The 13,702-nt window shown below is 42.1% G+C and overlaps 2 protein-coding genes across 5 annotated transcripts in view; one reads left to right on the top strand and one right to left on the bottom strand.

The window, feature by feature from the left end:
- Positions 1–4,258, top strand: part of LOC135378194 (targeting protein for Xklp2 homolog) — a 51,695-nt gene extending 47,437 nt beyond the window's left edge. For 2 of the 4 annotated variants that reach the window (XR_010418309.1, XR_010418311.1), the window contains exon 11: positions 3,911–3,930. Coding sequence is in view for 1 of the 4 variants with exons in the window: in XM_064611134.1 (XP_064467204.1) it covers positions 3,911–4,125 (215 nt within the window). In the remaining 3 variants the exon portion in view is untranslated. Of the gene's footprint in view, positions 1–3,910 lie in introns of all 4 variants that reach the window. The other 2 variants (XR_010418310.1, XM_064611134.1) reach the window with 2 other exon arrangements.
- LOC135378195 (uncharacterized) lies at positions 7–2,929 on the bottom strand. Its single transcript, XM_064611135.1, has 7 exons — positions 2,698–2,929; positions 2,496–2,567; positions 2,364–2,420; positions 2,202–2,264; positions 1,827–2,026; positions 1,101–1,260; positions 7–344 (listed from the first exon to the last, which is right to left on the bottom strand). The coding sequence occupies exons 2-7, from the start codon at positions 2,527–2,529 to the stop codon at positions 226–228; spliced, it is 633 nt and encodes a 210-aa protein (XP_064467205.1). The 5' UTR covers positions 2,530–2,567; positions 2,698–2,929; the 3' UTR covers positions 7–225.
- Positions 4,259–13,702: the final 9,444 nt, after the last annotated feature.

The following is a 13,702-nucleotide window of genomic DNA, read 5'->3' on the forward strand; positions in this document are numbered from 1 at the left end:
ATCATATAAAACATTGTCAAGTCTGGATATTTAATATGACGATAAGATATCACAGATGTACAGTGTTCTTTCTCAGAACACGCATATAAATTATACACATATATTGAGTTTATATCACAGTAGATTATTGCACTTCAGATACTTCTTGGTTTAAACTTCCATATGCAATGAAATGTTCAGACGTATGCTTCAGCACTCTTCAGGTCTTGCTGCTTTTGCTTTTCTTTAGGAGTCAGTTGACTGCTTGCTTCTGCGGTCCCTTGCGTGACGCAACCAAGATTTTATGGCACATTCAACATCGACCTTTGTAGCCCCGCTTGTTTTTGCATTTCCCCGGACTGCTTCTGAAATTAAGGGCAACCCGTGCTTTGTTAACATTTCTGAGAACAAATTTTACTTATACAACTGACCAGAATAGCTGAAACCGACTTTACCACGTATACCGTGAACGCATTTTCACACATTACATTCAACATGAAAAGAGAGACAGCTGTAAATGCACTTGCACTTATTTAACTGAAATACCTATCTACCATATTAGAAGGCTAACTGTGCAATGCTGATTTGTTTCAAAAGACGAACAAGGTGAAGAGAATACGCATGGCGCCGTTAAGGGGGCTGTAGCTTTTTTTGTGTGTGACTTCGCCAGAGCCCTGCCGACGTGGTCAAGGCCTGCAACCTCTGAAAGTTCCCGACGAGTTTCCCCTACCTTTCGACATGGTACGACAAGGTAGAAAGCGCACAGAGATACGGACTAGAAGACGACGACGCCAACACCCAGCGCATCTCTCCTACCTTTCTTTTTCGTTCCGTCGCCCACAAATCGCATACAACCTGTCCGAAATAATATGCTGCAGTGTCCCAGCAATGAAAGCTTTGGCCGCATTACAAGGTATTACCGTTAATAAATTGACGTCACTGATTGTACTCAGAGTTGCTGCGCAATAATGAGCTGTAGAACAACACCCTCCCCTGGGGGCACGGTGCTGTGGTGTCCGGGTCCGAGATCTTGCCCCCCCCCCCCCTCCCCTCCCCTCCCCTGAAAAATGGCCTAGTGGCACCCCTGCATGTACACAGAGTAAACGTGATTGTGCACATACTGTAAATTATCCCTGGTAGCTTCAGCGTAGGAAACTTCTTTTTGCCTTTTTGTCCTAACCAGCTGTACTCGCTGGCAACAGAGTCTGTCAAAAGATAGCAGAGCATGTTCCTGGTAGCCTGGCCAACATCATTTCCGCCTAGATGGGAAAGTTCATCTACCTGTAAATGAGCATGTCAGGAATAATATTAAAATAAAATGTCAAGTCTGTATGTGATATTTATTTTAACACAATTAGGAAAGAACCAGATGTGAAATTAACATTTCATGACTATGCAGCATACTAAAGCTTTTTTTTGTAGAGAGAGAGAGAGAGAGAGCTCGTAAAAAGAACACACATGCAACAGCCTGTAAGGTCATGACGGTACTTTCATTTTTACTACAAAATGATGTTACAAATCATGTACTAGAGGCAAGTACTTGACCAGGAGAGTTTTGTGAAGGGTTCAAATTCCCCTCGAGATTACACTTTTGATAGTCCATTTGGGAGCTACAAAGGAGAGAAATATATCCTCTACCACATACTACTTATGCTGTATACCTCCCAAAATATTTTTCTGACCATACTATAGTGAATGGAGGTACAAAGAGAACGTTGACAGGGAGAAATCACATAGCACGAAATGACGGCGGCAACAAATATTATCCAAAAAGCACATCGTTGTACTGCTGCTTACTAAAAAAATTTCATGACTGAGCAACATAGACATTTCTACAAGGCTACTGCCAGCTGAGCAGTCTTCGAATTGTTGAGGGAATTGCTGAACTCTTCCAGTGCCTGCGAGCAGACGAATGGTTCCTGGACTAGCGCAGGGCGGGCCTCATGTATGTCAATGCGGTGGGAGCAGAGATCCTGCAGCAGCTCACCATGCTGCATCAGAGTTAGCCGCATCATATGTAACAACCGCAACGTCTGGCGTTGATATTCTGCAGAGGAATGAGTACTATACTGTCAGTCAAGCTGCATTTTGAGCATGCTACATTCACTTCTCCAAAATGGCCCTTGCAGTGGGAAAATTTAGTTGCCTATTGGCACAGACTACTAAAATATGGAAGTGAAAATTCTATTTAGAAATTGAATTCCTGTTTAGCGTATACAAACCTTCACGTGGCAAGGATTTCTTTAGCTCCCTTGGCTGGCACATTTCTTCGAGGTTGCAATTTCCTTTAAAAGGTAAAAGCATGTAGGAAAAGATCATATTTTATATGGCAGTGCTTAAATACGAATTCATTTGAGCTACACACTGCTACGAAGAGTACAGACCTATGGTAGCACGGGGGGGTTCCCTATAGAGCGAAGAGCTACTATTTGTGAAGTTATCTGTGAACATAAACAGTAATATATAAGTAATGCCAGTTACTTGCAAAGAAAGCCCCCTATGAATGGGACTCATACCGTTTACGCCACTGCGAGAGCTACAGCCACTCATGTTGCTTAGAGGGGGTGAAGGTGACGTATCGTGGGCAGCTGGCCAGTTAAAATGACGATTAGCTGCAGATACTTTTACAGCGTACCATGCAAGCTCAAGAACAAAAATTATGCTGAATACTTCCATTGAGATTATATTGCAGGTTAAAATAATAAACTTCCAAATCACCATTCTCAGATATCTGCTCAGAGGCATGTGGGAAGGGGGGGAGATCAGGCAATCCTGGGTCATCTACGTCTGTGTCTGATTCAGAAGGCGCTGGGCGCTTTCGTTTCTTCTGCGCCTCTCCGCCTGAAGGAGACAATTTGAAGAAACTTGCTCCAAAATTTGTGCATACTGCATTTAGTATGCCATAATGCAGAGGCAACAATACAGAAACAGCTTTCCATTCAGGTTTCCTCTGCTTTCACACTTAACATAAACTACATTAAATATAAAAATCACATGATTCATTATAGATTAAACAATGCAGGAAACTGTTCTTTCACCTATTCCTGGGACCCCAGTGTAGTCCCAAACACCGGCCTCGGTGGCTCAGTCGGTAGCGTGTTCGCCTTGTGATCCCGAGATCGCGGGTTCGAACCCGGCCGAGGACGCCAGCAACTTGGTGGCAGGGTACAAGTTGCTTAGACACGCCGTCTTCCGCGAGGGACGTTAAATACGGGGTGCCGTGTGATGGAATGTGCATGGGATGGAAACGAACTTTTGAGGTTAAAGGGTAGTTTGACGCATATTTCAACAAGTGCTCTTTGGCGAGGTTTTGTGGAAATACTATGAAAAACCCTGTGCTGTGCTGTGATTTTGATTGGAATAGTATATTATGGCCATAGGCCTTCAAATTTATTACGAAAAATGCTGCCTTTGCTTTGGTAGTTTTTGAGTCTAAATAACAACAAATTACCTTAATTTATGCATCACACGTATCTACACGTTGGCCAACTGTCATCCGACCTTTTGCCAATCGTTTGCCATCGGCCATTGCTTGCTTGGGCCGTTCATTACTGTCCCGAATCCAACAGATACTGCAAAAGAAGCATGAAGCATATTTGGCTGTCTCATTTTTTTCATTGTTGGGATATTCTAAGGCAGGGTTGGGGACATCCCTGGGATGTGTAACAGATCCCCAGTGTTACATCCCAGTTATGTTCCTGGGATCAGCTCGTGCTGTTGAAGTCATTCTCACTGCTACAATCATGTGCCCTCAAATAGACTTACCTCGTGAAGCACGTGACACCTTGTATTTATCACCATATTTTTGAAAAGAGTATTGCACTAATGTTGGCAAGTCTGGAGGCCTGCGCCTACCATTTTGGCATTTTCCTTTTTATTCTTTCAGCTTCACTTTTTCATTCTGAACTGTCTTGGGTTCCACATCTTACAGTTCCTGAGGACATTCAGCTGAGCTCAACGGTACGAGCTGAGCAGCGAAGAGTCTACGATGAAAAACAACGAGAAGCGAAGAACAAGGAGGCAGCAGAGGCAGCAGAGGCTGAGCGCCTCAGGAAACTGAAAGAAGATGAGGAGTTAAAAGTAGAGAGACAGATGCGTGTCCATAAGGCTCGTCCTGCACCAAAGAGACAATGTCTGAAAAAGTAGATGGTAGATGGTCTACTGCCTTAAAAAAAAAAAAACTCACAAGGGTGTGAATAATATTGTCTGTGCAAATCATAACTGCAGTGTGTGCATGTTTGTTGTGTTCAGCAAGAAAAAAAAAAGTTTGATAGAGATATTTGCGTACCTTAGACAGTGCTAATGGAATACGAACTGTGAAGCCTTATTTTATAGTACACACAAGCTTTCATCTAGCAGACTACATTTCTTTAGGTATAAAAGGCACTGTTTAAGATATACATATATGTAGTCAACCCTAGATTTATGAACACCATTCGTTTTTAGAAAAATCGTTCCTCAAAAAATCGTTCCTAAGTTTAGGTGCACGGTGCGTGGAAGCGAATTGGGCTGAAGTACGGCAGGAAGTGCAGTAGATTACATTTGTTAGAGTAAACATACTCCGTAATTGTGCTGTATTTCTGTTCTTCAGAAGAAACTATCCAAGTCTGGCACTTGACTCGTCTGCCTTGTCCTCGAAGCACTGTATCGTACTGCCTTTAATTCCTCCTTTTCTTTCCTTTGCATTATTACAAGCATTTTTTTTCTTTGGTTTTTGTTTTTCTTTCCCCCTGGCCATTTGATGTTCACATAGACACCATGTTGTATGTATATACAAGGTGTCCCAGCTAAGTGAATACAGATTTTAAAAAATATATATATATAACACTTTTTCCAAGATGAAATCAATGGCAATATAGCATATGCTGAAGGGCACTCCCTAGGAGGGCATTAGCAAAGTCCAAAGGCAATGTCTTAATTAACTTTCATTAATTAACTTGTTAATTATAAAAGCTACGAAGTTGTCCCAATGAGAACATCTGTTCCTTTCGGTCACCTGATATCGTAGCCGTTTTCAGAACAAAAATCCGTTCCATAGATCGCCCGCAAAAAATTAGTGAAGGAACGCCACTTTTTTTCTTTATTTTGTTCATTGCGCATCTTCGCAGACGCGTATTTCCTTCATCCCCAACGTGAGAAGGGGAAGGAGCACAGTGGCCGCCTCATGCGTCATAGATGAGCTTTAACTTGCGCAAAAAAAAAAAAAAAAAAAAGTATCGGGTGACTCTATCGGAACTGGCCTTATCTTGGGTTGCATGTTCTGTTTCCTTTTCATCTTTTTCCAGGACACGAGAGGCGATAGTGTGCTTTTTCTCCCTCTCACATTGGGGGTGAAGGAAAGACACGTCTTCTAAGAAGCTCAATGAACAAAATAAAGAAAAGAAAAAAAGGCATTCTTTCACGAATTTTTTTCGGGCGATCTATCAAACGGATTTTTGTTCTGGAAAACGCTACGATATCAGGTGACCGAAAGGAACAGATGTTCTCATTGGGACAACTTTGTAGCTTTTATAATTAACAAGTTAATTAATGAAAGTTAATTAAGACATTGCCTTTGGACTTTGCTAATGCCCTCCTAGGGAGTGCCCTTCAGCATATGCTATATTGCAATTGATTTCATCTTGGAAAAAGTGTTATATATATTGTTAAAAAATCTGTGTACACTTAGCTGGGACACCCTGTATGTTTCTTAAACAGTGTCTTTTACACCTGAAGAAATGTAGTCTCCTATATGAACCTTGTATGTAACAAAGACTAAGGCTTTACATATTTTACTCCATCAGCACCACTTGCTCTCCGGGCGTTGACAGTATCATTATACTTCCCTCTGCTAGTTCCTTAGACTGTCAAAATAGAGAGCTGTCAAATGGAAATGGAACTATGTATTCAGACATTTTATTTACTTAACTTCCCTATTACTTAACTAACTAAAATTAATTCCCTAAATTATTCTAAAATTAACTTGAATTAACCCTAAAATTAACTTCCCTATTTCCTTACAGCATTGTATTTTAAAACTAGTTGAATCATACATTCACCACAGTTTGGGACTTCGGTGCAGTATGGCCCTAATTGCATTTGCACTATTATAACTGAAATAGTCATCATCATTTGCATTGAGCCATTTGGGTCGGGTGTATTCAGTTTGTCTTGCCGTGCCTATGTAAGTAATGTGTGGACTTTTCATATTTTTTCTTGCAACTTTGGGTTTGCAAGTATTTATTGTACCATTGTTTTTATTAATGTGTCGATAGATTTTTGTGAGTAGTGTTTCTTGGTGTTGAAGAGTAATCCAATAGAAGTGCTCATTTTCAATTTAATAAAGGAGAATGCCTTACCAATATATTGCATTTGCAGTATGTTATGTAACATGTATGTATGTATGTCTGTTATGTAAATGGACATTTGACAATTTGAAGAGCATTACAAACAAAATCAACACAATACTTCAATGGTGAGGAACATCGAGCAGCCATGTTAGCTTGCCTTCAGGAATAGGTAGAATATTTTCTGCTTAACGTAAATCCCAACTTTATTTATTGTCTCAAAAAACCCAAACAGGAATGGACATGAGCAAAGGGATATACAGTCTCCAACAGATTTTTTGGACATGCTCGATTATTCAGACTCGTTCGCGGAATGGTACTACATAGAGTGGATGTATAAAAAACTTCCAAAATTTAGGTCGTCGTGCAGCCCCGTCGCCAGATATTTCGCTCTCTGTTTGCCGAACCAACGAATTTCTCTCTTGGAGTGACTGAAAATATTTGTATAATCCGAAATCCGTATCGAAAGAAACCAACCAACTAAAATATTCAGGAAAAAAAATAGGCAATGATTGTTCATGTTCCTTCCTCTGAGTAGAGGAGGTCTGTCGTAACGCTTTTGCGTCTTCGTTTTTGACCAACGGCTTGATTCAAAAGGCCCAGCATGCGCTGTCCGCCCACGATCCGTAAAATCAAGCTTCGAATCGATCCGTTGTAAAGCGTGCTTTACCTAAAGTGAGCATGCGTTAGGTGAAGCCGACTTGTGGACTTGATAACGGTGGTGCCTCTGTCGGTGGAAGAAATGTCGTTCGGGAAATAGAAGCTGATGTTAGCAGGCAGAGCTGGAAGCGCGTTAGAAAGGCATCGACAAATTTTTACAGCCTACTAGTGCTTAGTAAAGTTTATTTTGAAACGAAATTCCTTTTCTCGGACTGCTCGATTATTCGGACTTTTGTGCGATCCCCGCAGAGTCAGAAAAATGGGACGGCGACTATATTTTACAGTTCAGATAAGTTTGAAACCCCCATCCCACCAGCATTATCACTGATAATTATTGTTAAAGTACACAAGGAACACACCAGCTTTATAAAAACAGCACCTCAAGCTCGTACCCTTGTTGTTATCAAAGCATGTGGGAACGGGAAAATTTTTAGGAAAAACTTTTACTGCCAAAAATGGATACTGTGTGTATTAGTGTGTGTGTACCCAGCCAGTGTGTGTACCACTGCCATTATGTCCAGCAACAACTTTCGTACAACAAAACAATTAGTGCTATATGTACAACAAAATTTGTGGTGCAGCAGAAATTGTGTGCCCTGTGACTTTTGCTTTGTCAAGCTCTCACTAGGTCCATTCTTTTCTAAAGAAAAGTGCTGCACTAGTTCCCAAAGATAATAGTGGCATCTGAATGCTTTAGTACCGTCAATATGTTTGTTCCAGCTTAGGTTTGAAGAAAAAGTAACACCTAAGTATTTAAAATGTGTAATTATGTGCAATGTGTAATTATGCTCAAGAGGAGAAGGTTTTTTTTTTTTGTAATACACATATACATACATTTTCTTAAATTAAGTTTCATCTGCCACTGTTACACCATAATTCAAGGCTTGCTGTTGCACAGGGTTATAATTACTTGAAAAAATTACACAATTGTCTGCACATAATTTCATGGCAGTCCAAAAGAAGGTAATTTACATAGATTGAGAATAGAATAGGCCCAAGAACTGGACCTTCGGGAACACCTGAGCTGACAGGAACCGTGTTAGAACATCATTTATCAATTACCACATACTGTTTCATATCAGTGAGGTACGACTGAAACCAGCTTAATAGCTTTTTTTAAGCTAAAGTTTTTTAACACTCTACTTAGTTTAAACAGCAACTTCCAATGCAGAATTCGGTCGAACGCCTTCAAAAAGTCTAGAAAAATGGGGTCGACACTGGCTAGTTCCATCTCAAATCGAACAATCCGGTACACTTGATGTCTCGAATGAACGGGAAAAAAATATATGTTGAAGCCATCGGTGAGTTATGAGAAATAAACGCTTTCCGAATTCTCTGCGCTGCGCGGTTCGGGAAATAGGAGAGGAGGAAAAAAATGCCTCTCATAAGGCGACGTCGTCGCGAGCGGGTTTGAGCGTTCGCTACAAGGCCATTTCTTCTCGCATTATAGTAATTTCTTGATCTGGCTTGAGAACACTTAGGGCAGAATAGGATCCTTCGTTGGCAGTGCCGTACCGGTTTTTGTTTGCCTGCAAAAAAATATCAAAGTTGACTCAAAGTGCCGAAAAACACCATATTCACTGCAGCTTTGCGGACGATGTACAAAACGGATAAGACTGAGCTTTATGCCGTTTAATTTGCCATTCATAGGGCTATCGAATGATGTATAATTTGTTGCTCTACTCTGTAAGGAACGTAAGCGATACCTCTTTTAGTAGCACCATGCCACCGAAAAATGACGAATTTCGGAAGCCTTTATCTAAAAAACCCCACCAAAAACTTTCCTCGAAAATTTTATATGTTGTAGGTAGTTCCTTAGACTATGCAGAGAAGCAAAATCAAAATTCGGACTTCATCGGTAGGCGCACTGTGAATTTTTTGCCAGCCCTATCAAGCGGAGGCACCGTGTCCCGCGTGTTGCAAAATCAAATTTTCCAAGGGGACTTTCAACTTCTGTCTTCATATAAAAAGTAATTGCTGTCATTTGAAACCATTCTAAGGTTCCAAGGTTTCCTTTTCAAGGTTCTGAGCGTTTGCGTTCATAACAATGGTGTAGTCGCTGAATCTAGATTGTAGAGCAACCAGATGGTGCTCGCATTTTTTGCGGGATGTCACACATGCATTGCAAGTGCTGGGAGCCCGGGAAGAACAGAATGATTTTACATCTTTGTAAGAGGCATATCTGTTCAGGGTTATTCTAAACAAGCATATTTACTGTACGCATTATGGCAGGAGGGACGCAGTGACTTCCAGTATTATTTGAAACATTTCCTTTAATTCATATGGCCCCATGACCTCGGACGGGGGAATTGCACTGAGGAAAATGTTGTAGTGTCATACGCACATACTCAAGGGTAATTCATGGTGCCTTTTATGAACCTTGCCGAAACAGCTCGACTGGCGCCGCTGTCCAATATGTTATTCGGTTCGACATGCTGCGACCATGGGAAGGTCCTGATGGCATTTACTCCTTGAAGACACATTGCGCAAAGTTTCGCCTACACACAGAAGACGCTTCACTCACTTCTCGACTACAGAAGTGCATGGAGTGCCCTTATACAGAGTGTGCGACGACATTTGCATTACTGTAGTGTGTCGTCCTGGTATCACACCTACCTGAATGGCCTCTTTGTTGTACAGTGCTGATCGTGTGGATTTAGCTGACTATATATATATATATACCGCCTCATACACAAGAAAAAAGTGCTATAGACAAAGGATTTTCGCTTTGCTTCGGAGCTCGGCGTAGCTGCCATAAAGGCTGTGGTTCCAGCAAATCAAGCCGAAGGTGTAACAGAAATGGGCCAGCTATGCAGAAGCTGCTTCAAGTACTTCACAGCAAAGGTGGCTGAATCACAACACGCAGCAATGTTGCCCACATTTGAAAGAAAATCTGACAAGAACCTGCCATCAAAAGTAACATTAAGGAAAGTGGCTTCCACAACGGCCTAAAGCAGTTCATGACACGAGCACTCTCATCCACCCGGAATGCTCTGCATAACTACTTCTTCTTCTTCTTCCACCACTAGGAACAGCACTGCATAACTTTCTTTACCTTCTTAGCTTCATCACCTTGTCTTCTTCGCTGTCAAGTTGTTGTTATTCTGTGTACTGTAAATATGCTTCGATATGATCACCGTGGACAAATATACCTCTTATTGAGACGCAAAAGTATTCTAAAGCATTCTGTTCTTCACGGGCTCCCAGCACTTGCAATGCGTGTGTGTCATCCCGCAACAAATGTTAGCACATATGGTTGCTCCACAATCTACATTCAGCGATTACAACACTATTTTGAACGCAAGCGCTCAGAACGGTTTCAAATGATAGCAATTACTGTTTATGTGAAGACAGAAGTTGAAAGACCCTCTGGAAAATTCGATTTTGCAACACGCGGGACACGGTGCCACGGCTTGAATGCGCTCCGCGTATAGGGCTGGCAAAAAATTCACAGTACGCCTACCGATAAAGTCCGACTTTTGATTTTTCTTCTGTGCATAGTCTAAGGAAGTCTAAGGAAGTAGTCTAGTCTGTTTTTCGGCACTTTGAGTCAACTTTGATATTTTTTTGCAGACCAACAAAAACCGGTACAGCACTGCCAACGCAGGATCCTATTGTGCTCTAACTGGTGTAAAGCCAGATCAAGAAATTTCTATAATGCGACAAGAAATAGCCTTGTAGCGAACGGTCAAACCCGCGCGCGACGACATCGTCTTATGAGAGGCAGTTTTTTCCTCCTCTCCTACTTCCCGAACCGCGCAGCGCAGAGAATTCGGAAAGCGTTTATTTCTCTTAACTCACCGATGGCTTCAACATATATTTTTTCCCGTTCATTCGAGACATCAAGTGTACCGGATTGTTCGATTTGAGATGGAACTAGCCCTCTGTTATTTATTATATACTTGTGGAGAGAGCGAGATTTATTTCTGTTCTATGATGATGCTTAATGGCACAACATCATCTAAGGTTATAGTGCATCAAAGCAATGATAAAATCTCTAACATAGTAAGTTACGTTAAATACATTTAATACGTCCTATCACATGTGTAAGGAAAAGCTGTTGTCTGCAGCAGGGATAGAGTGACTAATGCAATCACAAGAGCACATTTGAGCTCAGCTCGAGCAATGTATTGAAATGTATACATTTGTGTTCTCTTGGTTTTTTTCTTTTAGTAATACAGAAACACAATGTAACAGTACACAGTAATACAAAGTAATGCACAATAGTAACAATGCAGTATGCAATCCATGGCATGGTGCAGTTGCAGAGTAAAACAATCAAGCACAGTACAGATATGGACAGTTGTTGTACAGCGGCACGTAAGTACTGGTAAGTAGAGCGATGCTTTGGGGCAGCCCCAGGTGAGGGAGTCACCAAGTCTTCTCAGTCTCCAAGAGACTTCAGACAAGTCACTGGTGAAGGGAATCACCTTGCACCCCCTGTGGGATTCCAGAGGGAGCCCATGGCTGAGGGAGTCACCGATCCTCCTCTGTTGTTAGGCACATACACCTTGACATGCCTCACTCCTTACCAATGGCTTATAGTTCGATGTGTAATGGAAAGGCTGTGTATTTTATCATATTTGGGCATTTAACTTGGATATATATGTCCAGCAAACGGACAAATTCAGACATGTGGCATCAGGTCAGATAGTGTAAGAAAGGTTACTACGTCTGGGAAGGATACAAGAGATGTGTCTCCAAGCAGCAGAATAGGGTGCAGTGGAATGTGATATTTATAAATGATTGGAAGCATTGATGCTAGTGTAGTTCAAGAGAGGGGTAGCTTATTAATATGTGCAAAACTGTGAGGGTATTCCATTAGTAGATGGGCAGGTTGGTACATGATCCTTTGATGCAGCGAAACAGGAACAAAGACACACACGAGAGACACGCTACTAGCGTGTCTCTTGTGTTTGTCTTCGTTCCTGTTCCGCTGCATCAAAGGATCATGTGAGGGTATCACCACAGTGTTCACATACTGGAGGGGGATCACCGGTCAACAGGAATTTGTGCATCCATATAGATGTGACCAATGCGTAATCGTGAATAAAGCACCGCTACAAATCGGCAATCATGTTTAACTTTGGGGGAGGTAAGAATGTTAGGCTTTACCGAGTGAAGTTTAATGGACCTAAGAATCCCAATGCTGTTGCCAGTTTTTATATGTTGTTTTCTTCAAAATGGCTATGAGATCTTTATATGGTGTGCCTGAACTACGATCATCATCTTGTTGAGCATTTCTTGCCTCCATATCAGCACGCTTGTTTCCCGTTATTCCAACATGACTTGGGATCCAGCAGAAACTCACGTGGTAGCCACGGCTGCATAGTGTTGCTGCAAGTGAAGCAGACTTCGAACTAGGACGTTATTGGTTTTGGAACCCAGGCAGGAACTTGAACTGGAATCCCAAGTGGACCCACTGGAAATCAAAATTGAACCATTTTGTTTTTCAGGTGGGTCTGCTTGGGTTCCTGCACAAATTTCTGCCTGGGGAAAACTCAAAAGTGCCTTTAGAGTGCTTAACGAATTAGAATGGATTACACAATAATGGAAATTGTGTTTTTCTATGTGTTTCAAAGCAAGAAGAAGTGCATAAAGCTCAGCAGTAAGTACTGTTGCATTCTGATACAGTTTCAAGGCTGCAACTGTGTGACCCTCCACTGCAGCAGCAGCAACACCACTACTGCCCTTCGTTCCACCTGTATAGATAGCATGATGTTCGCCAAAGTTCCTGTGAACTTCTAAAAATTCTTGCACGATAACAGTAGGCGAGACAGTCTGCCTGTCTAGTCTCTCTACAGAATAAGTGCTTTCTACCAGATGCTTCTGCATGGTGGAACATCTAAAGCAGCCTCTTAGAGCGGTATTTGGAGTAGATTAATTTTCGTAGTAGGGTAGCGCAGGATACAACATGGACGCAGAAGAGAACAAATTGTTTGTTCTCTTTCGTGTTCGTGTTGTATTCTGCGCTACTCTACTCCAGGTATCTTCCAACATGCTCTCACGCTCTCCACAACATCTCACCCTGCTAGAGTAGATTAAACCTGAGAAAACTGTCACTGACTTCTTTCAGCTGTATTACTTTGTTAAGACTCCTCTTCGGGAGGTCAATCTTATTTTTTTCTTTTCTTTCTCCATAAAATGTTGCAAAAGCTTTCAGTGCTTGTGCCCTGGATCCTGACCAGTGGATAATGATGGCTGCACCGACACCATGTACCTGACCTACCCAGTTGTGGGGTCAGCGCACAAGGTTGGCCCTTGCCACCAAAGAAGATGAAGGAAACGAAGGAAGATTAGGCATGGATTAGGGGATTGGGGATAATTCTGGTCGGGCCACTCCAGGACCTCCCATCAACGTGAGGCAGGCGTCAAAGTGGTTGCTTTTCCGAAGGGGCCCATAGAGTCCAACCACAAACCTTCAGGTCGACTCAACCACCAACGTCCCTGCTCCCACAGACACGGGTCAGCCACTCACAGCTCGCGTGGGGGGGCTACGTCACCTGATGGGAGACTGGCTTCTGCATGAAGCACGGCTTGACGGACGACGCCACTTTCCCGAGGCCAGGATCTTTTTCGTGACAATTAATGCAGTTGCATAACTGTCACGAAAAGGTGCATGCCTCCTATTTTCAACAAATTGAAAGAGAGAACTGTGTCATTCAGGATGATGGTTGGCAAAGAGCATGTTATGCGGTGCAGTTTTGTAATAATTTGTGGCTTCATATGTCACAAGA

Source organism: Ornithodoros turicata, chromosome 1, assembly GCF_037126465.1.
Source record: "Ornithodoros turicata isolate Travis chromosome 1, ASM3712646v1, whole genome shotgun sequence".
Taxonomy (NCBI): domain Eukaryota; kingdom Metazoa; phylum Arthropoda; class Arachnida; order Ixodida; family Argasidae; genus Ornithodoros; species Ornithodoros turicata.

What these genes read in the sequence shown, in the direction of transcription:
- LOC135378195 (XM_064611135.1), bottom strand. Translation starts at nt 2,529, where the DNA reads ATGAGTGGCTGTAGCTCTCGCAGTGGCGTAAACG. An exon ending in CTCTCGCAGTGGCGTAAACG is followed by an intron (nt 2,421 to 2,495) that starts GTATGAGTCCCA and finishes TTATGTTCACAG; the next exon opens with ATAACTTCACAAATAGTAGC. An exon ending in ACCCCCCCGTGCTACCATAG is followed by an intron (nt 2,265 to 2,363) that starts GTCTGTACTCTT and finishes TACCTTTTAAAG; the next exon opens with GAAATTGCAACCTCGAAGAA.